The 25,344-nt window shown below is 39.0% G+C and overlaps 1 protein-coding gene across 11 annotated transcripts in view; it reads right to left on the reverse strand.

Annotated features, from left to right (window-relative positions):
• Positions 1 to 25,344, reverse strand: part of osbpl8 (oxysterol binding protein-like 8) — a 73,791-nt gene that overhangs the window by 14,592 nt on the left and 33,855 nt on the right. For 7 of the 11 annotated variants that reach the window (XM_028043793.1, XM_028043791.1, XM_028043792.1 and 4 more), the window contains 6 exons: positions 18,705 to 18,741; positions 15,674 to 15,856; positions 2,927 to 3,000; positions 1,499 to 1,579; positions 1,165 to 1,266; positions 876 to 1,079 (listed from right to left, as the gene is read on the reverse strand). In XM_028043793.1, coding sequence (XP_027899594.1) covers positions 876 to 1,079; positions 1,165 to 1,266; positions 1,499 to 1,579; positions 2,927 to 3,000; positions 15,674 to 15,856; positions 18,705 to 18,741 — 681 coding nt within the window. Of the gene's footprint in view, positions 1 to 875; positions 1,080 to 1,164; positions 1,267 to 1,498; positions 1,580 to 2,926; positions 3,001 to 9,892; positions 10,237 to 15,673; positions 15,857 to 18,704; positions 18,742 to 25,344 lie in introns of those variants that run through there. The other 4 variants (XM_028043795.1, XM_028043797.1, XM_028043794.1 and 1 more) reach the window with 3 other exon arrangements.

Below are 25,344 nucleotides of genomic sequence, written 5' to 3' on the forward strand. Positions count from 1 at the left end.
AGGTGGACAAACCGGGGGACATTTTAAAAAAAGCAACTGCTCTCGTTTTATTTATGGGTTTTCCACTTGAAAACTGTCTCCCATCTCTTAAAATTGTCAGCAACAAACGCTTCCGGTGGATAAAATTGTGAATATATAGAAAAGCACCTCATAAGTGTTAGGTAAGGTGGAGGAAGTGTCATGCTGTGGGCCTGTTCCATAAGAACCTGATTGTTAAAGCAGCATCATTAAAGGGGCAGTATTATGTGTTTTCCAGGCACATATAGCCATTTTATAACACAATCAAGAAACTGTTAACTTCAGTTGTTATACAAAATGCTGTATATATCAAATATGACTTAAAAGAAACTTTACTCCCTAATTTAACGCCTTGAAATTGGGCTTCTGTCTCTTTAAAAATTTCTGCTCTTTCTAAAACGCCGCCTTTAGGAAGTTATCATAAAATGGCTCCTCTGTTAACCCCTTAACAACATTGTTACCAGCATTTCACTTAGCAGTAGCTCGTAAATGAGCGCAGCAGATGTGCAGCTCCACCAGGTGTTTGCTAATTGTTGCTGGCTAGTCTGAAGGAGCTGAGTGATGGAGTGAGGCAGAAGCTTCGTTGTTCACTACATCCACCCCGGCGTTTTGCACAGCTGACTGGTTGCCATGGAGATTAAAGGATTTCTCAAACACGCATGAAAGAATCAAGGCAACACGCCATGTACTGTATGCTTTTGATGAGGGAATAACATTAAAACAAGACGTAAAGCTTCAAAAAAGCTGATTTTACACAATACTGACCCTTTAACTCTGAAATAAAATATTTTTTTAGTATAAATAATAGTTTGAATCTACCAGAAGTTATATACTGTATATTTGCTGGGTGTTCTGACCTTCACCGCCCAGATGGACTGCTCCAGCGGGTGAAAGAGCTTGAAGCAGAAGCCGTCCTTCTTGGACGGCCTCTCGATGAGCTCGCAGGCGTTCAGCAGCACCGTTCCCACCCACTGGCCGTTTTTGTGAGTCTTGTATATGAGGAGGACGCCCGGCTTCAGCACGCACCACAGCTTGGTCCAGCTCTTCAGCGTGCCTCGGATCTGCAGACGGAAACGTGTCAAACCTGAAGTGTTTTCCGCTTCGATGGAAAAACGGAGGGGGAAAAAAAAGGTGAGGCGCCCCCACCTTCAGCCAGTCGGCCATGACGATAACAGAAGGGTCTGTGATGGTGCTAAGCAGCTCCTTGGTCGCCCTTTTCTTTTCTTCTCTGTAGTTCTTCTTCTGCACCTGCAGAGAAAAAGGAAGAACACATTACATTTGATGTATTTGTTGTTTGTTTCACACATTGTTACACAGTGGCACAATCTGAACTCGTGAGAACGAGTGTCGAATGTGAAATAAGAACAAACGATCCCTGATTATACAAGACACACCCTGCATGAAAGCGGACTTTTACAGGCAGCCTCTGAGAATTAGGATCCGGATATGTGGGACTTAAGCTGCTTTAGAGCGTTCTCACCTTGAGGGACTCCTTCTTGGTGAGCTTTCCGCCAGACGCTGGCACATCCTTATCTGAGCCATTGTACAGCTTGGTTTCAGACTTGGGGGAAAAAAAAAAGAAAACATAACATGTTTATCTAAGAAGACATCCCATCTGCCTCTCTATAGTTTTTACAACTCCATAGAAAATTGGCCAGTATCTGTAAACTGTTCTGAAAATGACGCATGTTTTTACATTTCCCTACAATAAAAATCTAAATGCTATCTTTATTTTAGAACAAAATCATTCGTAAAAAAGAATACTTGAACACAAACGGAAAAACAACAACATAGGAATCATTTTAGCAACCATACTTGTTTGAAAAGGAGTTAAAAGAAGTTTATTGTTTTTTAAATTACCACTCCTTCATACTGATCTTCAACATATCCTTAAAATAAAATACATGTGACAGTAAAAAATTTGTAAAATGACTGGCAACCTCAAATAAAATGAGGTTTAAATCCCATTTCAGACATGAGATTGGGGTGAGACGTTTACCCTCCTGTTGAATGAGCCTAAATATACAGCCAGAGCTACAGTGAAAAACACTTAAAATGGTCCAGTCAAAGTCCAGACTTACGTCTTTAAAAGAGTCTGAGGCAAAGCTTAAAGATTTATGTTCACAGACGTGCAAGAAAAACATGCCACACTTTTCAGATATGTTTGGGTGAACTTCACCAAAATCTTAACTGGAGTTTGAAATCACAACACTGCTTTTAAATCTTTTAGAGTATTTTATGTCTAGTTTCTAGTGCAAATATCTCTGTGCGTTTGAAATAAGACAAAACTAAGTTACAAGTAACTTTGCAGCAAATTACTGGAGCTTTTTTTAAATCAATAATTCCACAAGACATTTTCCTCATGCAATAAGCGAAATAATCTAATACTTTTTCATCAATGTTCACTTAAAACAAGCTCCTACGTCTTGCTGAAAAATTACTTGTAAGTTAATTTTGTGTTACTTCAAATGTTTTCGTTCTAGAAACCAGTCCGAAAATACTTGGTAAGACTTTTGTGTTTCTGCAGTGAATGAAGCACAGTGACATGCCTGTATTAACAATAAACAGTTGTTAGTGCACTGGATCAGGCTATACATTTAAAAGGAGTCATTATTATTATTATTATTATTATTGACAGACAGCCACGTTTTATCTGAACATTGGTAAATATTTCATTCTGCACGTAAAAGCAGACAAACTAGAGCTGCTCAACAGTGTTGGTGTGTGATGCATGAGTCATCTCAGCTGTGTTTAACGCTGCTGATGCAAGACCGGGAAAGTAAAATAGAAAAACAACAAAGTAATCCTTCCTCATATTTAATGATTCTCATTACAACGAAAACAGTAAAGAGCACAGCTTAGTGTTATGAGTCATCATGGCTCATAACATGAGTTTTTGTCTTGTTACCTTGCTCTTTGATATGGAATTTGAATCCTCTTTCAAAGGCAGAGGAAGAAGGTCCTCCTTTACTCTCTCGAAACCTGAAAATAAAGTAAAGAACAAAGAAAATGTTGATGCTCACTTTGCTGCAACTCGTCAAAATTCTTTGGAAGACTCGGACTAATGTTGCGTTTCTGGAAATGTCAAACGGCGTCGGCAGAACCGTGTCCTGAGGGAAACTTGACTTTCACTTCGGCGAATTCTCATTCCAATTAGTGAGTTTCTAACCAATTCCCAAAACCAAACAACGGCTCTCCCGCTGAGAGTGCAGCGGCCGGCAACGGGGACGCCTGGGCCTGTAAATATTTCATGGTTTCTTTCCCATAACTCCGGGACTCCGGCACTCTGCTGCAAGCGCAGAGGAAGCCCTGCAGAGGCTCATTTTCAAATGTCAAGTTTGTGATATGGAACAGAGCCCAGAGGAGGAGTGATGTGCAGAAAATGATTCAAGACACAAATCACTGGAGAATACATTTGTTTTCAGTAAAGTCACCAGATGATGTGGGGAAAGATGCCGCCTTGATTGAAGGCCAATGCACCAATAAGTCGTCTGAATTAGACAATTTACCCTGAAGTGTAATCAGCAGGTCTACTCCCTGGCCTCAATTAGGAGGTTAAACATTCGGTCATTGATTTTTACTGTCTTGAAAACTAACAATGGCTTGATTAAAAGAACACTGAAACAACATTCCTTTGAAAGTAAAAATAAACCATAAACCAGCAGAAAGACTTCAAACTGTTGAACACAGTAGTGGAAGGTTAATGATTTGGATATGGTTTGCAGTCGAACAGGCAGAAAATATGGGTGGGTGCACCGATCAATCGGCACAGATTTTCTTAATTTCAGGTGATTGCCGATTGACTGACTCTTACCCACTAGAGAATTTTTTTCTTCTTCAAAAAAGTAACAAATCCAGCAACTTTTTTCTGTGTTATTGAAGACTTTGGCAACAGTGTTTTTTTGGGTTTTTTTTTTTAAATTGATATTGGCCAAAATCGGAATCGGTGCACCCTTAGTAAAAAGCCAAAGCAAGAACTTTGACAAAAGTTCTAAAGCATTTTTATAGAGTGCATGCAAAAATGGTGAACATTTTTTGTTTTTTGGCAATTCTCTTACCAGGATATTGCAATAAGGATAAACTCCTCATATCAATTAAACTTTAGTTCAGATCAGTTCTGTCTCTTTGATTATGATTATGCTACTAAATTTGGGCTAAACTGACTTTATGTTTTAACTAGCAAACAAAAATATTACATGTAATCAAATAACCAAATTCAACCTGAGACGCCTAAAGATGCAACCTTTACTCTTAACCACATTATGTTTCCACGGCAACACATAACATGAAGACTTTATTGCTTTTTAACTGGTTATAAACTTTTAATAAGTTTTATTAGGTTAGAGTTTCTCAGACAGCAGCTTTGATATGAAATTTTAAACTAATTAGCTCACTCTCCTGACCTTTTCTAGGAGTTAAAAATATTACCTTGGCTCAGTATCAAAGGCTAAGTGATACTTTGAGGAAGTATGAGGAAATCTCATACCAATTAAAAAGTAGTAAGTCAATGAAAACACATTTCCTGGTTTTTATTTTCCATTTTACCAACTCCTCTAACCTCTGAGAAATACTCCAGCTGAGGAAGAATGACAGCTGCTGCAAGGACTTCCTAAGGGCAGAGTCTCCCAGTCTGAGAGCGAAACACTGCCTTCACAGCCTCTTTCTCCAAAATCAATACTTTGTGCTTTTTTTCTGCACATCAATGCCAAATCAACAAGAAACCGAGCATGACCTTCAACATACCGATTGCCGTTTTCATCTTAGCATCAGCAGCGAGTATTTACATCATAAACAGTCCTTTCTATCCAAAGCGGCATATCTGATGTGTTCTGACAAAAACACCATGCAGTGTTTTTATCAGATAATCTACAATTTCACTTAATAAAAAAAACAAAAACATTTCTTTGCTTTCAAAGTACAATAAGTTTAACAAATTTCAAATTGCGTCTTATTGAGAAATTTTTGTTCAATATGGAATTTGCCAGCCAGAGCTTAAATAGGTAAAATAATGAAATAGAGATGGTCAAATTTAATAAAGTCTCATTAAAAAGGCAAAATAAAACAGAAATAGTCCTTTATCTTGATGTCAATAAATCTTGATATATATATTTTATAACATAGTGAGCACCACATCCCATTGATTGAACGTTCAAATAGAAAGCGAAAAGGGATGAATGTTTATCTGCAAGCCTTCAGTTGTGGATGAGTCACGCGGCACTGCATCCCGACTGTAGCGTATATGTCAACAAAAACCTCTGTGACAGATCAGATGTTGGGGAAGAAAGGAGAGCAAATGGAATGCAACGGTACAGGAGCAGCAGGGAGCGCACCATGCTGCTAGACTGGATGTTTTCCACATCCATTACCGGCCTCATAAGGTCAGAACCCAGTCCATGTGCCTTACCCGGAATGTTGGAGAACAAACATGGCACAAGACAGCAAACGTAAAGGAATGCATGTTAAATATTTACACGTATTCAAATGTTATTTGTCTCGTTTGACATATTAGCCACATTTAGCATACACAGTGGAGTATGATATCCCACAGTAGCATGTGGGTTATCATATTACTGATAATCCACATGCTACTGACACTAGTGAAGCTAACCTTAGCATTGTTGCTAATTTCAGCATCAGAACCCCCAATTTGGGTTGGAACAGAGCTTAAACTAACCTTAGCATTTTAGGTAATTTTAGTTCATGCACATATTGCATAGTAAATGGAGTAAGTCAGTGTTAGTGAGTATGCTAATGATACCCCAGATGCTAATGACTACATTTTAGTTCACCTAAGCATTGTTGCTCATTTCCAGATCAGAATGCTGGATTTCAGACACACACATGTTGGTAGGCTCCTTTTAAATGTCTTCAAAAATGTCCTAATTGCATTTCAATGTTTATTCTTTCTGCACTGAGTTCTTTCTAGTACAAAAACACATGTGAAGGATATAATTTGCTCTCCCCAGAAGTATTCAGTGCAGTTTCATCGAGGTATTTTGTAATCTAGTAAAAAAAAGTTAACATGTATTATATACGTATTATTTTCTAGCAAGTCTAATTTTTGAGGGGTAATGGTTCATCCGGTCAACAGATGGAGAGACGGCACGGGTAGGGAAGGTCATTTTCTGCTAGGTAGTGCTTGGACCAATATGGTAACTGCCTGCAGTTCTAGTTTCATTTAAACCTTTACAGAGTAATTTCAATTTCTAATGGACACACAGCTAATGATGTTGGACGAGAATTCCTCAGTGTGTGCTCTATTCATCCTAAAAATGTTGCAACAAGTTGAGATCAGACTCTGTTCTTCCACACCAAACTCAATCACTTATGTTGTTATGGTAACTTGCTTTTGGTTACAGTAGGTAGCCATTTTGGAACAGGAAGAGGCATCCCCAAACAGCTCAACAAAGTAGGAAGGATAAAATGATCACAACTAATGAAAAATAGCCCCATAATATAATGCCCTCAGAAACACAAGTGCCATTTCCCTGGGCAACAACCAAAACCTGACTCGTCTGTTGAATCTACAGCACACCTGAGGTATCCATAGACACCTGAGGTATGTAGATATTGACACAGCTGAAAGTTGCAATTAACTAGTAAAAAATAAAACATGTTTTCACTTTTGGAAACGTCAATCTCAAAGAAATGTCAATTACATCTTGAGAGAGACAAATTCATAAATGCTTGCACAACTGCATCCTTTAGGTGCTGAGTTTCATATATCTGTAGTCATGGAAGTGGTTGGACAACTGAATTCAACAATGTAGAGGACTGGCCCATCACTTTCAACAACATATTATAAATCATGTTCCGAATGCTGCATCTCAGTAGTCCTTTCTGATTACACACTTCTATTCTTAATATATTTTTGGAGATTAAAACAGTCTCTGCCGCTCAGTCGTGCCGCTTAAGACGTGACGTTCTCGCCCCAGCCATGAAGCCCCTTAATTCATCAGCCCATCACTGTGCTTCACAAACAGAAATAAGAAAAGAAATTAAATGAATGAAGCGTTAAAATGGTCATGGGCTCTTAGTAAGAGAAAAATCAATTTTCCTTCAGATGGAGGGATATTTTAGGCATGGATGTCTGAATGGGAGAAGGTGCAGTAGGTTGTATTTCTATGGTGGCAGTTTTGCATGGGTTAATCTATTTATATTTTTGGTGAGGCTAAGTTTATACTGTATGTACCACCAAGTAACTGTTAAGAAAAGGCACATTGTAAACCAAAATAAAAGCAAAACTCAAAGTCATGTGGTATTAACCAATAATTATATCCATGTCCAAGTAAATAGTCAAAGCAGGATTAATACAGCTCAGCCTGATTTCCCATGGGTCCAACAAGATCTCCTATTCTTACCAAACATCTTCAACATAGTAAATTATCTGGATAGTAAATTAAAACAGGACAATCTAAAAGACAAGAACAGCAGGGCAACAACTACGGTTGAAACCGTTATTCAGTACATACACAGAATAAAATCCAAGACACTTTCTCACTGTTTGAAGTTAAGTTAGATGTTTTCTTATTTGATACAATGGGAAAGTCAAAATAAATAAGCCAATATATCAGAAAAAGGATCAATTATACACAAGAACAGAGATGATGGGAATGTCCAACCATCGTAACACGGAGGAGACTGGCTCTGTGACCTACAGATGAATGTGTTTGGGTCCAGAATGTGCAGAAAAAAGAGGAAGCTAATATGACACAAAAAAAAAGCAAGACCTTCATATTTGGAGACATTTTCATCTGATGAAACTAAAGTGGAACTGTTTGGACATAATAACCATTTTTGCATTTGGAGTGAAAAATGCAGGACGCTTATACCATCCTAACTGTGTGGTATGGTACAATGCTGTGGGACCATTTTGCTGGCATAAAATAGGTGGCATCATGAGAACTGAATATTATGTGGGAATACTACAGTATTATGTGGGAATACTGAAGCAACTTCAGTCAGGAAGATTTTTTTAAACTTACAATTTGTTTCGGGGAACTTCCAATCAGTTATCAAAGATTTTCTAATGTATTTTTTCCCTGCATTAAAGCGAATAAATGCAGGGATTTTATGTGAATTTCCTCGATCGCAGAACACTGGAAGAACTATCTAGATAATGTGGCAAAGTCATCTTAGAAATGACGCCCCAGAATCAAACTGAAATTGACATTTCAGTCTAAACCCTTTAGAAAACCTGTAGGTGTAAGCTGATGAGAGGAGAATGTAAGGCAAGGGATTTTTCAGACGCCAACAAGCTTCTATGAGCTGCAGATGAGGAGAGATGTGGGAGTAAAACACAAAAACAAAAAAAATAACCAGGCGTGGAGCTCAAAAGACAAATCAAAAACAACAAGCACAAGTGGGTTAGCCCAACCTGCCTGATCCAGTTATCTCTTTCAGAGGCTCTTGGCGCTGCCGTCTGGTAGCTGAATGTCAAAAATTAAGATAAATGGAGCCGGGGCTGCAGGAGGAGAAACACTATGACTCAGAGACGCTGTCTTGAAGTCTGAGAGATTTGTATAGCTAGAGGAGGTACTTTAGAGGAGGAAAGAAGCCGTCTTTCGGCCAAAAAGGTCGCCAGAGTAAATCGCCAGCCATGGCAAATGCTTTCAATGCTTGCAACCAAGTCGGCCGTAAGCGCTGAGACTCAAAATGGCAAACACAAAAAGAAAGAGTTAGCAGAGTTACCAGGTCATGCAGGAGAGTCATAAATACTGCATCCGTCTGTGGCTACAAAACAAGGTTTGTGCACAGTCAGCCTTTACTTGGTTTCACTAAAGTTAAAAATAGTCGTGGGGAAAGGTGGAACAGGGGACGCGTTCCCTCTTTGGGAGCGCTGTGCGGTTTCCAGCTGTCCGCCTCCGGCTCCATGCTCTTTTTCACCAGGATGAACAAAAGCAAAGATCGCTGAGAGTCCTTTTACAAATGAATGGTAGGCTGATTTAATCCTTCGTTTACCGTCGGATTAAATGCACTTAAAAAACACAACAAAAAAAACGAGGATTAACACAGCACTTTCGTTGAGGAATGGCTGGAACCCGATGTAAAGCCCAACCGAAGAAGACGAGTTGTCCATTACTGGCTTGCACAAGCTTATTTAATTCTAATACAAAATTATGAAGAGAATATGCAGCAAAATGGAAAATTCCCATTTTTTTCAGATTCAGTAAACACATTCAAGTGAACGTCGTTTTGAACTATGCTTAACAATGTTTGTCTCTTTTCTTACTGTAAAACAGAGGTACAAACGTATTCATGCTGCGAAGGTCAATGCTTGCTAGATTTAACTATTGTACTAATACGAACTTGATTTAGTTAAAATCCCAATTAAGAAAAATAAAATTGGTAAATTAAACCTTAAAACAACTGAAAAGTCTAAGAGTTGGCAAACTACAAGAGTTCTTGAGAGAGATGCTAGACCAATTCCTCCACAGACACCGATGAGAATATCTCATTTAAGCTGATTTTCCCGACGTCATACTTAAAGTCACAACAACCTTAAATTCAATATGAGTGGTCGCATCATGAGGGATGTGAAAAAAAATGATAAAAACGCCTCAATTCCTAAAGTTTTCCCCCCAATCAGCAGCAAGGTATGTCACTTTTCAGTATAGTTGCTTCAGATGGGAAAGAGGAGTTCACCCTGTTGGACTCATTATCAGCTTTACTACAGATTCATAAACATTATTAGTAGATTATAGATCTGGGAGGATTGTTGGACCCGTCTTGATGCCAACAAAGTAGTAAAACACAGCGTTCTGAGAAAACTCTCCCCGCGGTAGAGTAAATCCTGTAGTAGAAAACAGTCGCAACCACAAGCTGAACTACTAAAAGACTCTGCGGCGCCCCGCAACCCGGGGAGCACACCCACCTGGAAGTGAGATGGGCGACAGTTCGTTATAGCCCCCGAAGGAGGCGTTGCGGATGAGTTTGCGTCCGTCCGGGTGCGGAGGTCGAAGCGACGCCGTCCCGCCGCACGTGGAGAACCGCCGGCGGTTCAGCAGGCCCTCCTCCTTCATCATGGGGCCGGCAAGGCGCTCCCTCGCCGGGGCGGGAGGAAGACACAAGGGGGAGCGAGGGAAGGGAGGAGGGGGAGGGAACGCTCTGGGGCAGAAGGGTGATCGGGAATCCAATTCCCTCTAGTGTGCGAGTGAAGCGGTGGAGGAGCACAACACAAAAACACATGCAGCCTTTGAATCAGTGCAGCCGACTGGCCCCCTCTCCGTCACACACACACACACTCTCTCCCTGCTATGAGAGGGGAGAGGCTGTAAGTACTTAATAAGGAATAAGCCGAGCCCCGCCTACTCCCTGTGCTCCGGATGGGAGGGGAGCTGCATCCTGACTCGATGTGTTCTACGTCTCGTCTTCCTCTGCTGCTGCATTTCTCCTCAGGAGTCTAATCACGTCTAAAGTGTTCCTATAGACGTAAAGAAACACTTCACTACTGTCCCAGATGATTCATCTTTTCTAAACATTGAACTAAGACGCCTGTTTTCTTTTTGTTGGTGTTTTTTTCAATGGCGGCTGTAAAAACGGAGCATAATTTTTTATTGTTATAGTAATCAGTCACATCACAGATATCGTGGATTCATATCTGTGACGTTCTGTCCTGCTTTTTATCTTTGGAAAACAAAGCGGAGAAGACAGAGGATGATGAGAATGAGGCAGAATCAAAAGCTCCACGACAGCTTGGGTTCCCCAAAGCTCCCACCGCTCTCACACATTCGCAGATTTCATCCCAGACTCAAAACTGCCAGATTTTATCTTAATATTTCTTCTTTTTATTCATACCTATATGAACCTATTTCTCTCTATTTGTAAAAAAAATAACAAAAAAACCCCAAACTTCTACAGTTAATCCAGTTTAATTAGGACTTCAGCATCAGTAAAGAGATTTCCAAAGAGCTACTTTCTGAAAACTTACAGATTTATACCCTCATTTAGATTTTGTCCTTTAGAAACTTCATTTTGTTGTATTGTAATTACCCAGTCTTTGATGACGTGGGTTAAAATGGCCAAGAACGCACAGAATTAACAAGAATCTTACTGTATTTGTTGTTTGTGGCACTATTATCCTGATAAATAGCAGTGAAATGTTCCTAATGAGGGGTGAGTCCTTCTGTAATCCTAAAAGGCCAGTAGCTGCTGTGAGGTCAGGGGTCATCGGGCAGCACAAAAACAAGCGCAAAGCTCTGTTAAAGACAGAAGGAAGACAAACTATTTGCCTTTTTCTGGGATGAGAAAACCCGATCTGTAAGGAAGAACATCTACAACGTCGCCATCTTCTTTCCAATCAGCTGGCCTGCCCTGTTTATTGTTGTGACTTCAACCCATCTAAAAGCTCAGAGCGTCCCGCTGGCCTGTTGTCAAGTCTCCGTCCGTGGAGACTGTTCATCAGAGACAGACTGTAGGAGTATAAACAAGCGTAATCCCTTCTAAAACTTCTGTGGCCGTGGCAACCCGCCGTTCCGTTCCTGAGAAATGCATGGCAAAGGCTTTCTGACTCAAACGTGCTTTAATTAAAACAGGTAATTGGATGTTGGGAACGAGTGAATCATTTCCCACAGCTAATTAACCTGCGGGGAGAGGAGGCGTCCATCGCTGCTGCGCCTAAAATTAGTCTGCATTTGGGTCATTTTTTTCAAACTGGGTGCACGTCTAACTGAAGAAAATATAATGACATGCAGTTTTGAAAGGATTGAGGATTTTAGCAGCAACAGTGACATGTACATCAGAGTCAGTCTGTCAAATGCTGAAAACACAACCAAAGCCTTAAAGGAGACACCATGTAAGCCTGGGATTACCTCTGGAACAAAAAGGCTATTTAAATCATTGATCTATCGACTCCGTCTACTGTCTTTGAGTCAATGCAGCAACATTACTAACTTTCAAATCTGGTTTTTTGTGTTCCTTTCATCTTTCTTCTGTCCTTAAATCAGCAATTTTCAGGAAAATAGAAGGTATAAAACCACGACGCCAACACAAAAAACAACTACTACTCTACCGTACTGTACCTCGGTTTTCTTCTGGCTAACAATCAAGGGAAACTCAAAAGAGTCCAAAGCTGAGGAGCAGACAGCAGCTTAACCTCCCATGTTGCGCTATGGTCACTCCGAGTGCTCCAGCTGTCCGAGCAGTGCTCAGAAACCCAAACGGAGATGTCGTCCATCGTGTCTTCCTGACCCAGTCGGTGTTCGGGTAGCCCGCTGGAGGAAGACAGGGAGGCTGCAGATCAGAGTGGCCCCCTCTGTGTAGCTAACCCGGTATGGCAGCGCCTAATCCTCGCAGCTGATCCTAAATCCAAACTGACCCCGCCTGTTCCCTTCGCTTTTCATCTCCCTCCGCTGCCCGTTTCATTTTCTTTTAAATGGAAACGCGCGCACAAAAGTGTTAAGCAGACTGAAGTTTTCTGCGTTTCGCCACATTACAGGCCTGTCATAATAAGAAATTTTGACGGATGATAAATTGTCCCGGTAATTATTGAGATGAATGATGATATTGTCGTTTTGACCCAATTTACAAGTAATAAGTTGAACATCCCAAAGACTAATAAACTTGAATTTTGTAATGAACACTTGACGCTGGAACTGGAAGATTTTTTTAAAGATCCAAAATAAAACATGACAACCTAACAATCGAAACCATGAATAAAATGGATTATTACATTTCTGTCAACAAAATTGCCCTGGATTAATACAGTAACACTTATTCTAATTTTCATTTTCTTGGTGGTTTGGTTTTTTTCTCGTCTCTCTTTTTTTACCAGAGACAAGATTCTTCCTGTTCCAGTAAGAATCTTTGAAAGCATGTATTTGTATTGTTATGCATGTTGTTAGTTATAAATGGTCTCAAAACAATATTATTTGTTGCATTCACAAATTACTGTCAAGTAAAATTTGTTTTCATGACAGGCGGCGATCCTTCCGTCCGCTGCATCACCACTTAGGACAACTCTTCAAAGATACTTGGATGATAGAAGTTACGTTTAGTTTTATTTTGGTAGAAATACAGTATTATTGAACTGAATTTGAACTGAATGGTTTAGATCAGTTCACATTCATGTGTCAAAATGACCCAGTCAAAGGCTGTAAATTTAATGAGAAGTCACTGCAGTAAAAGGTGCTTCCGCAAAGTACTTAACCAACCCAACGTCACACTTTTCAGATCGTCGTCCCACATCAAATCCAGATAAAACCTCCTATGGCTCGTGGCTACAACGTGAGGAAATGAGAAAACGTTCAAGGTGCAATAAATACGTAAGAACTGGAGTCGGTTGTTTTCTGACTCCAGACTGCTGATCCTCAAGGAGTCGGCGCCCACGGCTAAAGGCGTCTCATCAAAACGGCTCCTCACTGAGTCATAAAGCAGAGGCAACTCCGTTTCTGTGCATGTGCGATAGGAAATCACTGAGATGAAGCCGATGCACCATGAAAGCAGTAGCATCTTTAAATATTTAAACACTGACATTAATGCATGATTCTTCAGAGAGGATTCCAGAAGTCAGTTCTTGGTGCGAAAGAATCATGGAGGGATTTTAACAAACGCAAACAAGTTAAAATATGGAAGAAATGCATATAAATATGAGAATAAGTGGAGCTTTGATGTCTGGAGATGACTCCGTGTATTTAATATGCTAAACCTTCGTACTTGTACTTGACACTGCTGAAACAACCGCTCATTTTCACACCTCAGCTGTGAATGTTCCCTCACAGCTCCGGCTGGATTTGAGTAATCTTACATCACCGCCATGCGTCTCGCTGTACGGACAAACTGTAAAGGATTGTGACAGACGAATTATGTGGGTAAGGGGATAAAACATTTTTACAACATTTTTTAAACAGGCAAACCAAACCTCAAGCTGTTATCGAGACGGTTGTTCTGGACCGCAGCTTTGATTTTTCTCCGACAGATCAAGACCAGTGCCATTAGTGGCTCTGACATCAGTATTGTTCGGGCTGAAAATCTGTTGCCATGGATACCTATTTTGGTCTTGAAGGAGTTGAGGGTCAGAGAAGGTTTTCGCGAGTCATTGTGAAAACAAACAAAGGCAGTTTGGATGATGCTGCAGCATATTAAGGTGTCTCCTTAGGAAAATATTAAAGTGCTTTTTAAATCTGGATCATAACTGATAGCAATACGCTGGACATCGAAAACATCGATTGCCAAATTAAAACCAGAAACTTCAATCTATATGGTTTTAAAATAATAACTTCACAACACAGATGTTACTTTGTTCCATTTCCTCTTCTCAAAAAATAATGTTGAGAATGCTTTAAAATGTTTGATGTTAGACCAAGCGGAATTTTTCTTCCAATTCTGAACTGTGCACTACTTTGAGTCAGTAACTTAAAAAAACAAAAAAAAAAAACAAAAAAAAAACAATTCAAGGTGACTGAATGCAGATTTACATTTGTGTGATAGTAGCTCCCTCTTGTGGTATGATCACACTTTTAAACCTACATATGTTTTCTAAAACCACTAACAAATGAAATTAAGCTCTAACATTATGGCGTCATTTTACACCTCCTATCTAATCAACATCGAATCACTAAGTTGGACAACCATTCTTTCCTGCCTCCATGATCAGGAGAGACTTCATTATTAAGACAATGAGGAACTGATCAAAAGAAAGAGAAATCAATGGAGTTTTGTCAAGATGATATACTGTAATGTAGCTTTAAGGTAACAGAGCAACCACCCTCAGGAAGCTCTTCAATCCATAATCCTATCAGTGATTAACAGAAACTCCAATTTCATCAATAAGACCTGCATGAATCATGAACTCGGATTCTTTAGAAAGCCACAAGAGGGCGCACTGACACTGCAATGAGATGAATGAGTGGTTATGTAAGACTTTAGTGAAATCTACTCTATTTTGTTCCACAGCAAGACTTTTATCTGGTGTGAGAAAAAATGCAGAACAACATTAATCTAATGAAAAGAGATACATTTGTACTTTTTAGAGTGGCGTCAGTGTTAGTGGATAAGGCGCTAAAATCAGCTCCATCCTGCTTAAAAGGCCTTAAATGAACTCATTCCTCCAGGCTTTTAACTGATGACTGCGATTATGCACCCAGATTGTTATATCTTCATTCCTTTCAATTGATTTCAATATGTTGAAACATGATTCTCAAAGTAAAACAACAAACTTTAAAAAAAAACAGAAAGGTAAAAAAAAAACTAAATTCCTGCATTTAAGCGCTAAACACACAGTGAGGAAAAGACAAGGTTTTTATCGCCTCAAACTCAGTAGTGCAGGCATACTCTGAGCCATGCTGCTGCTGCTCAATCCAGACTAAGACAGCTAATCTGATTATTCTGCAAATGATAAATGTTTACTGCTTTAATCAGGCGGAAGGCTGATTGTAAACATGAAAAAAAGAAAAAAGTTTTACAAAAAAGACTCGTATTAGAATAACTCCTTATGACAACCCCGTGTTATTCATTATCATCTTGTTTTGTTTTGTTTTGGAGTGTTAAAGTGTATATCCCACACTCAAACAAGCCAGTTCGACTGAACCAAAGGGATGAAGCATAGTTTTCCACAGAGCAATAATGTGAATATAGTGTGTATTTACAACAGAAAAAAGTGAATGAACCTCCATGTTTTGCACAACTGCAGAGCAAACAGCGCGCCAGTGGGTCTTACCGTGGGTGTAGCTGACCCCTGGGCTGAGGTTAGAGGGCGTGGCTATGTGCTCCCTGTTGGGCGTTTGAAGGCCCGCCTCCTTCTCTTTCTCCTTCTCCTTGTCCTTGTCCCGCTCCTTCGCCTGGCGTTGGCTCATCCTGCCTGGGGTCAGAAGGATGGGGTCATCGGTGGACGTTATAGCACCTACAGGTGGAAATAGGAAATGAGATGAAAACAGGTCATTAGGACATCTCTTGCTTCAGAGAGGATCTACAAAGGGCCCTCTTGTGGCACACCAGTTTGGTGCATCCCTCCCGTTTCATAACCCCTTTTTGATAACTTACATAACATTCGGTTTTATCTACGCCTTATGACTGGAAATATGTTTCATAGGAGCTGATAAGCTGCATATATGAGCCCTTATCACTCCACCATGTTTACCTGAGGCTAATGAAACTAGCATGCATGTTGTTGCTTAGGAAAAGGGAAACCATTTTAAGGTGAGCACCTCCAATAGTGTTGCACTGCCAGATTAAGGTGTCTGGCAGTTAAATGGTAAAGATGATGAATATTAAAACAGATGCAGATTGCTCGTGTATTAGTGTCGTGGGTTAAGCGCTCAATTAATCAAATAGTTGCTTGAAGCTAGATCTGAACGCCACAGACTGGGTTTTCTTTTGAGCTTGCAAACCTTTTCTAATTTCTAATTATACAATGTTCTTCTAAAATACAAAATGTATTAGAAACAAATCACTTTGAAGGCTCCAAGCATGCAAGAGCATTTTATATCAGGGTTAGCTGATGTAATGACAAAATAGAAACTTTGGCTTATTTACTGGGAAGACTGAACTGATAACGAAAGTTTCAGAGGAGGTGTTTTTCTTCTCCTTTCCACCAAAACTCCTTTGAACCGGGTTTGATTTAGGGACAGAGGTACTGAGAGAAACGTCCTGCAGGAGGGAGCTGGATGGGAGGTGCCGTGTACATGACTCAAGAAGATATTCAAGAGAATTGTGTGTGTTAAGTTTCACTTCTTCCCTTTTCTTCCTTCTCTTCTTCTCTTTCTATCCTGATCTCTAAGGATATTTTATTATTCTAAAATAAAATATAAAAAGACAAATGCGCATTTCTCTGATTGAATCAGTGTTCCACTAAATATCGAAGGAATATTTTATTACACTGATAACCCGGATTATCCAAACTGAACCAGACTTTTTTAGTTAAACATAAATCTATTCACAAGTATACCTCATTCTTCCTATGGAAGACAGAATTAAACTATTATAAAAGTTGTTTCAAAAACATAGTGACAGAGTAGTTAAAGGGGCAGTATTATGTGTTATTATTTATTTTATCAAGTAGCTATGTTAACTATAATTATATATATCAAATTTGACTTAAAAGAAACTTTACTTTATAATTTAACACCTTGAAATTGGGTCTCTGTCTCTTTAAAAACTCCTGCTCTTTCTGAAACTAAACCTTCAGGAAATCATCACTATATGGCTCCTCTATTAACCCTTTAGCGGTGTTTTTACCAGCGTTCCACTGAGAAGTAGTTTCTAAAATGAGCGCAGCAGATCCTCTGTTCCACCAGGTGTTTGCTAATTGCTGCTGACTAGTCTGAAGGAGCTGAGTAGATGAGTCTCTGGGGAGGGCTGCTTGGAAACTGCAGCTCCGAGGAAGAGCTTCGTCTCAAAGCTCCTCAGTCCCACCAGGTGTTATGCAAAGTTGAATGGTTGCCTTGGAGATTGAAGGATTTCTCAGACATACATGAAAGAATAAAGGTAACACTCCAGGTATGTTTTTGATGAGGGAATAACATTATAACATGATGTGAAGCTCAAAAAAGTCAATTTCTACATAATACTGCTCCTTTAAGTTTTGCATTGTACTGCCAGTTAAGTGGATGAAAGAAAAATGGTATGAAACCTTTTCCTTGCTAACAAGAACAACAAATTTAGTTCTTGGAAATTTATCAGGTTGTACTCAACCCCCTAAAGGTCACAGTGTGGAATCTAAAAGGGCACCATCCGTCACTGTAATGGAGGGAACACGTTTTCATTAGTCCTGAGGACTCGGCTTAATTGGGCAGAGAATGGTGAAAATTTTCGCCTCTTGATTTGCCTTGATTTACTTTGACCAAAGTTCATGGATGTAAACAAAAAGATGACAGAAATGGAGAGAGAACACAGTGGTTCCCGGACACCGAACGAGGATTTCAAAGTTTTCAAATCACGTATATGTTTATAAAAATTACATGTACGAGGTGAATGTTCATGTCTTTGGCTTTCCTTGTAACGCTTTCTTACTGTAAGTGAGGGAGAGTCTCGTTATCACAGAGTTTGCTTGTTTGGTTCACAGAGTTCAGATGACTTATGACTTTGTCTAAACAAAGTGAAAATAAAGTGGACCAAACATCTCTAGCATAAAATACCCTTTAAGTACAGTAGGCAAACTAATTAGTAGCATGTGTTTAAAGCAGCAGAATGCAGGCTAGCTACCTGACCATATATACACACTAATTAACTAGCTAAAAATAGCTTCTTATGCTTCTCATAAATAGATTATGTTATTCTGTTTTCACATTTTGTGTAAAAACCGTGATACGGTGAATGTAAAGGAATTTTAATGACGATTCAAATAAAAATAAAAATCTTCTATCGACCCATTAAAAATCCCAAGTTTAACATGAAAGGCCTAAAACTAAATTTCACATAAAGGATATTTAAATAAGAGGTGCAAGTAATAATAACGTTCAATACTTCTTTTCAATAAAGAAATTGTGAATGAAGAAATGTAAAAAAGTAAAACATAAATATATGTCCTTACATAAAAACAGTCAAACAGATTTCTGCAAGCTGAAGTCAATAGCAGCAAAGGAAAAGCATAAACAACAACAAAATTCTTTCACAGAAAAAGTTTGAAAAATGAGTGAATTACTTTAGTTGAACATTTCCCTCTCTTCTTCTGGCTCTAAATATCAGCCCTGGACTGGCTGCTGTCTGTGTAAACTGCCCAAAGCCCTTCCCCTGAAAGGTCGCTGGCTTACCAGAGGCGGCATGATGCTCTCTCAACTCTGCATGGAGCTTGTGAGGGGGGAAGAGGTGGAGACAGAACAAGAAAAGTAAAAGAGGAAAAAGAGCAGGAAAGAGTTGTGGGGATTGAAAAAGTGACATGGGGGGGGGGGGGGGTTGTAGATGAAGATTAAAGGAGGGGAGAGGAGGGCGGAGATGGGTTTGTGTCCACCATGCGTTGTTGTGTTGGCCAGATGTTGGCAGGTTTGCGTGCAGCGGGGTTGGCGACAGTGGGCAGCATCAGCAACAGCAAGTGAGGATGCAGCCACATGGGACGACAACAAGTGACATTAATCCCCCCAAAAAAGAAGACAAAGAGACAAAAACAAATGAAAAACAGACATTAGTTGGACTAAAATGTTTATGAGTCAACTTAAAACAACAGAAGCAAAACATTTAAAAAAAAAAAAAGGCCTGCGAGGGTACAACGGTGGATTATGTTCAAGAAATAAAAGATGAAGAAATTAACAGAGCAAACAAAAGAGACATAAACTCAGTAGCTGCTAAGAATGCCCTTTTATTTTGATTTACCATTCTGTCAGGCTCAACTGGATTTGTTAAAATATGTGAAATAAGAAAATTAATTTTCATTATTTGACCAGCTCAAAAGTTAAAAAACATATAACAGATTCTCAGTTAGATTTGTCAATTATGACATGACTATATGTTTTTATGGTTATACATATTAATTACTTCATCTTAAAATAAGAGAAACAGTTATTGTTACCAGCTTAGATTAGTCACCTTCTGTAAAGCATGTTCAACCCTGACAGTGAAATTAGTTTCTATTACCACAAGGAGGCAGTGTTGTACCAAGTTGTTTGCTGCGAAGCAGTGAAGAAGACGACACAGCATTTTGGCTAACAGAGAGATGGGAGTTAATATTAACACATCAACTTGTACAGCCAACCCCAAGAATAAATAAAACTAGCATTATGATAATTATCGTGTGTGAGAAATTTTGCATTCTTTTACTGGTACATAATGAACAAAAAAGTTATGGTAAATAAAAGAAAATTTAGGAATTACAACCTATAGTTGTGTGGTTTGCACAGTGAAGATTTAAGGAATAAATCAATTCTCAATCTCAGACTGAAATATCTCAATTGGAAAGGACCGTTGGATGTGATAAAGCGTGGAGCCTCGCCTGTTTGCAGTTCAGCATTCATGGATTTACCTAGTCATGATTATTTCAGTGGAACATAACTCTGAACATAACTCTAAGTTGTTTGTGGAAAACTTGCTTATTTGCAATTTTTTTCTAAAATATTTGAAAATGCAGTCTGGGAATCTGAAACACCTAGACATAATGCTAGGTGCATTGGCGATTGCAAAGCAGCCAATCCAGGCGCACCGTTCATTTTCCTTGCGGCTGGTTGGCCGTTCCCCCCAAGAGTGGAGATAAGACAGTCTGTGGAAGTTTGTTTCTGTAATAGGGCTAAGACTGTTTCCACTGAGCTTAATAATGCATTAATGTATATTTGGTTTTAGTATTTGCAGGGTTTAGCTAATCTCGAGTGGCTGTGGTCCAGGGGCTCCTCTATACTACTGCATTTCAGAAATTCAAACTCTGATTTCCAATAATATATAATCCCAGTTGGATGGAATTACGCCAACACCTCATATAGATCTAAGTGACCTAGATGTGTACTTTAAAGTGGCATCGAAAATATGTGTCAAGCGCAATTGATATCAGCATAATAATATTCAACAATGTTAACATTTCTTGTTAGGTTCAAGGGGAGGTGTATTATTCTACAATATGGTGTAGTCAGAGTTGGCTGTTTATCTTATTTGTGCTGTTGATGGATTCCTTTCACAGTTGTTCCCATCACATTTGTGGTGAAAGATGCTAACATAAGTAGCTCAATACGGTAGAAGCCATAGAAAACAATGGCACCCATGTTTGTTCCAAGAAAGGGAAAACAAAATTGCAAAAAGCTGTTGAGTTGGAACCCTGACATTTTCTAGCTGAGGAAGAAACAAAAAAGAGAGACAACACTAAGAGCTGCTTGCAACAATAAGAGGAAGGGATTAGCAAACAGTCACTGAACGTCAGAGGTCGATTAACAAACCTTAATCTCAGCTCATCTGATCGTCATGCGGTTGGAAAGTACAGTTATACCTGGACACTGTTTCTGCCTTCCAAAACATGCCCTTCCAATGCTGAGATAGTACCATTAGTTGGCTTTGTGTCTGAGATTCCTGGATAGTTCTGGGTACATAGTCGAAGGCAAAAAATCTTCAGCTGTTGTAGTCTGAATAATACCGCGGCTTTCCGTGATCACAGCCGGAGTCTAATCCTATAATAAAACTATTCTTACTCAGTCAATTTCTCTAAGTTGGTTCAATAAGACGTCAACTTAAAATAACCCCAGTTGCTTTACTTGATTGACTAAAGGGCCAGGCTGAAAGAAAAAAAAGTGTTAGCTGTCAGAGCTGATTACTACATATGCAGATGAGGAAGCAGAGGTGACACAACGTCTGGCAGGAAGACAAAGGTTTGGTGAAAAAAGATGTAATGATAGAGCTGGAAAACACTGACTCAATGGAAAGAGAATGCATTGTTGGATTTCAGCGTTTGGTGAGATAATATTAGAGCTTTTATTATCAAAAAACTGACAAGCAACGAGTGGTATCCAGTGGTGAATCTCCAATCAGAAGCCTTTTATAACTGGGAATAGTTAAACAGTCCTTAGAAATACATTTTCAGCTTGCTTGTGGATATTATACGGTATTATATATGACTGTCCTTAATAATGAGATTAAATTAGGTTAATATAGTGTGCTTTACGCTGTTTAACATACATACAAAACATTTTAGCGGCCATTTAAAAAATTACAAAAAACAGACAGATTAATGAAAGTAAATGTGATCACCTTTGAACTACCTGCTGATACACCAACATTTTCATGCGTGCAGTTTTTCCTTTACAGCTTAGGATGTGAAACAGCACATCTAAGATAAGGCCTGTGAGTGAAGCATTCAAAGTTGTTGGTTAACATGAGCTTGTAGTACTCTAAAGATAGCAGCTGAAAACAGATGGCCTTGGTGTGTTTGATCAGTGCAAAGAGAAGCCAGGTCTGTGCAAAAGAACTACAGTTTGCCTTTAAGACACAATGCATGTAGCACTTGAAGCCATGAAAGAAAATGCATTTAAATCAGTCAACAAAACCTTTACTTGGTAGAATCGCTCTTGTTAAAATGCGCCCGCCTTCATAAGCCCACGGTTTAAGAATGAGTGCTTTGAACAAGATGCAGTTTGACTGTGAGCAGTTCTGCATCAGGAAGATTATAAATATGAAAGTTGACATTTTTCCGAGGGAATCGGTTCTATTCTCCTTTCATTGGTTTCAGACATAAAACAGCAGCCCTGCTGTGTTGACAAGTAATGAACAGTGACTGTAAGCTTGACTGCTCAACCTAAAATGTCCATATTTGCTTGGACACAGAAAGAAGAAAAAGAGGGAAGGACAATGGCGCATAACAATGTTTTGTTTAATAACTTAATAATGAGTGTTCAATCACTTACAGTAAACAGTTTAGATTACTGATGTTCCAATCGGGATTGTTTGTCCCAGATGCCCATTCAAAAACTGACATTTGCAAATACTGAGTTGTTGTTTCAATACAGTTCATCAGTAGCACATGGTCTTGCAACTTTGTACAACTTTACTCACTTGATGTTCAGAACACTGCAGTCTTTATCTGAAATAGAAACTAAATATGGGGTTCCTCAGGGTTCTATCTTCGGGTCCCGTTGCTTTAACATCAATATAATCATCCTAGCTCAGACAACAGAACACTGCAACATACTCTCAACATGCACGTTCTGAGAACAACGTTTTACATCGGTGAACACATTACAATAGTTGCTCTACTCAGTCAGTGTGTCCAAAAACAGTGATTAGACGGGTCTGAATTTCCACCACTTTAATGCAGTTAGGACAGAAATGATTCTTTCTGGTCCAAATGATTTAATAAAATGTACTTAATTCCAATTTTAAAAAATTACAAACAACATAAATAGAAAACAATATAAACAACAATAAGGGTCATGAACAAAAATAGGACCTAATCTTCTATTGTATCACATCCTATTTCCCTGGAAGCCTCGAACCGTCTGCAGAATGAACAGCCTAAAACACAGGCTGCTCTTTCTTCCTATGAAAAGATGGGGACTGCTAACGGGGGGATAAAGCGCTGTGACATATTGCATAACGTTTGAACATCACTTGCAGCACATTTCTGACCCAGTTTCCTTTTCAGCAACAGAGAGAGGAGGAGGACGTAAAAAACAACAACAAGTTATTTTTTGTACTATATCTAAAGGGCAGGTTGAAACTCAAACATGTTATGAGGGTAAAACTGATCTAATATTCTCCCGAGTATGAAAAAAATGAAAGATTTAGAATGAACATAGACATTTAGAATAGCAGGTGATATAAATCACCAATAAGCTAACAGTGAATACTAGAAGCCTTACTGGTTAAAAGTCAATTTTTACTTTGATCAACTAGAAAACTCCAAATTCCAATTATTCTCTACATTCACATTCCACTGCAGTATCGTCATGGTGTGAAATCACATAGATCATTTCAGCCTGTGTTTGACGTCAGAACAGCTGAATCCATTATTAAGGAACTGGCAGGTCTGTCAGTAAAGTAGTGAGTTCATGGCTAAAGCCTGAGCCCAGGCAGGCAGAGAGCTACAGTATGAGATGGAAAACCTGGAGTCTGTCCAAATGGCCGGAAGGAGCTAGAACTGAAACCATAAATAATATTGCTTGAACATATTGGTTTATAGAGTGTAGAAGGTATGGTCTGAAGAAATGCCTGAGTCAATGGAATTTGCTGCTGTCCAATATGATGAGTCTCACAATTCCAATCCGAAAATACATGTGGCAATAACAGGAGAAACAATTTGTTTGACCTCATTACTATGATCCTAAGTAGCTAAAGAGTTGTGATGAGCAAGGAGAGCTGCTAACCGTTACTGTATGTTAGCCATCTTCATCACATAATGACAAACTAAAACTAACCAGTAATCATAACCAGTTACTAAATAAATTGCTTAAGATCCTTTTCATGCTAACAAAATTTAAGTGTTTTCTATTAGGACTTCATGTCATGGAATAGTATGAAGTGTGTTATTGTAAAGTGGAAGTAAAAAAAAAATCACACACTTTTTCTACAAATAAAAATATGAAAATATGGTATGGTTCACTCTCTGTGTGATCAGACAGTCAGAACCATTAGCCCAACATGTGATTTCATGTTTGGGTGATGAAATCACACCAAACATTTTCAGTGTTCTTGTTACAATTTGGCACGGCAATAAAATATACTGATCCGACTTTGTGGAAATGTTCTCTTTGTTCTTTTGGAAGCAATACAAGTACTACCAGGTTTCACTGTGGTTATTTCTGTTGAGATATTAAGAACAACACATAGTGGATTAGTTTTGTTTGATTTCATCAGGGAGGCTAGAAATTCTGACCTTAGCTGTAATTTGAAAGATATCAAAGTATAAAGGTTACCCAAAGATCATACATCCAGTCCCCAGACAAGGAGCTTTTTCAATGCTTTATTGACACGAGGACCCTTTTATAATTACAGAAGCAGAAAAACTACAAGGATTGGCCGAGTTATTCAAACTTTTTAACACAGTTTGGGTTTGTAAAACCTTTACTCCATTTGTGGAAAAAATGTGATCAAGCTTTCCCAAAATTATAGCAAGTCTTGCACTTTTCTGGTGTATGAATAAACCTCTATTAGTTTAACCATTTTTCATTTAAGTCTACATTACTTCTGATACAAATAACGACAAAATGACAATCCAAACGAGACAATGATCTGAAAGAAAACTAATTTCAACCCTTTTCTAAACAGAGTGGCCCTGTTTCTTTTTTTCCCCCTAAATACTAAATAAAATCTATCCTTCTCAAAGCCATCAAGTAAGTAAGTCATTAAGAAAAAAGGATGTTTCTAAGGGTGTTTTCACACTTGACAGTGCGGTAGACTCTGATTGATTGGGGACCAAAATTGCAACATTTTTAGCTGGTGTGGTTAATTTACAAACTCTGCTTTGCCAAATGATGCAAATTAATTAAAAAAACAGCTCCCCTCCCTTCCTGTGGTGCTGCACTAAGAACCCCTGGAAGAAACGACACAAAAACCTCAGAAGAAGACGCAATCACAACTCCCTTCTTCACAACATATAAACAAAAATGGAGTAACATCAGATTTTAGTTGTTGCAAACTTTTTCTTTAGTGTTTGGTAAGAGACCACGAGCCGCATCTCCCCCCAGCGCTAGACTACCACGTTTGTTTTGGTTGTATTTACAAGGTTTTTGGAGCAATCTCCGGTCCATTTGAATTCCCATATGCAATTGAACCGCACCAGAGTTCACTTGAACCAAACCTAAGTTTGTAAATGGACAAAGGTTTGCTTGTTCAGTCCATATAAGAGCTTGACTGTGCATTCATGAACCAGACTTTCTAGACAAACGGACAAGAATTTGATTAAAATGGATTAAACAGGGCTGGTGTGAATGCAACAAAATTCTTTTGTGGGGCATTGGTAGGGGCAATGGTGATGGATTGTCTGCAGCA

Source organism: Xiphophorus couchianus, chromosome 17, assembly GCF_001444195.1.
Source record: "Xiphophorus couchianus chromosome 17, X_couchianus-1.0, whole genome shotgun sequence".
Classification (NCBI taxonomy): domain Eukaryota; kingdom Metazoa; phylum Chordata; class Actinopteri; order Cyprinodontiformes; family Poeciliidae; genus Xiphophorus; species Xiphophorus couchianus.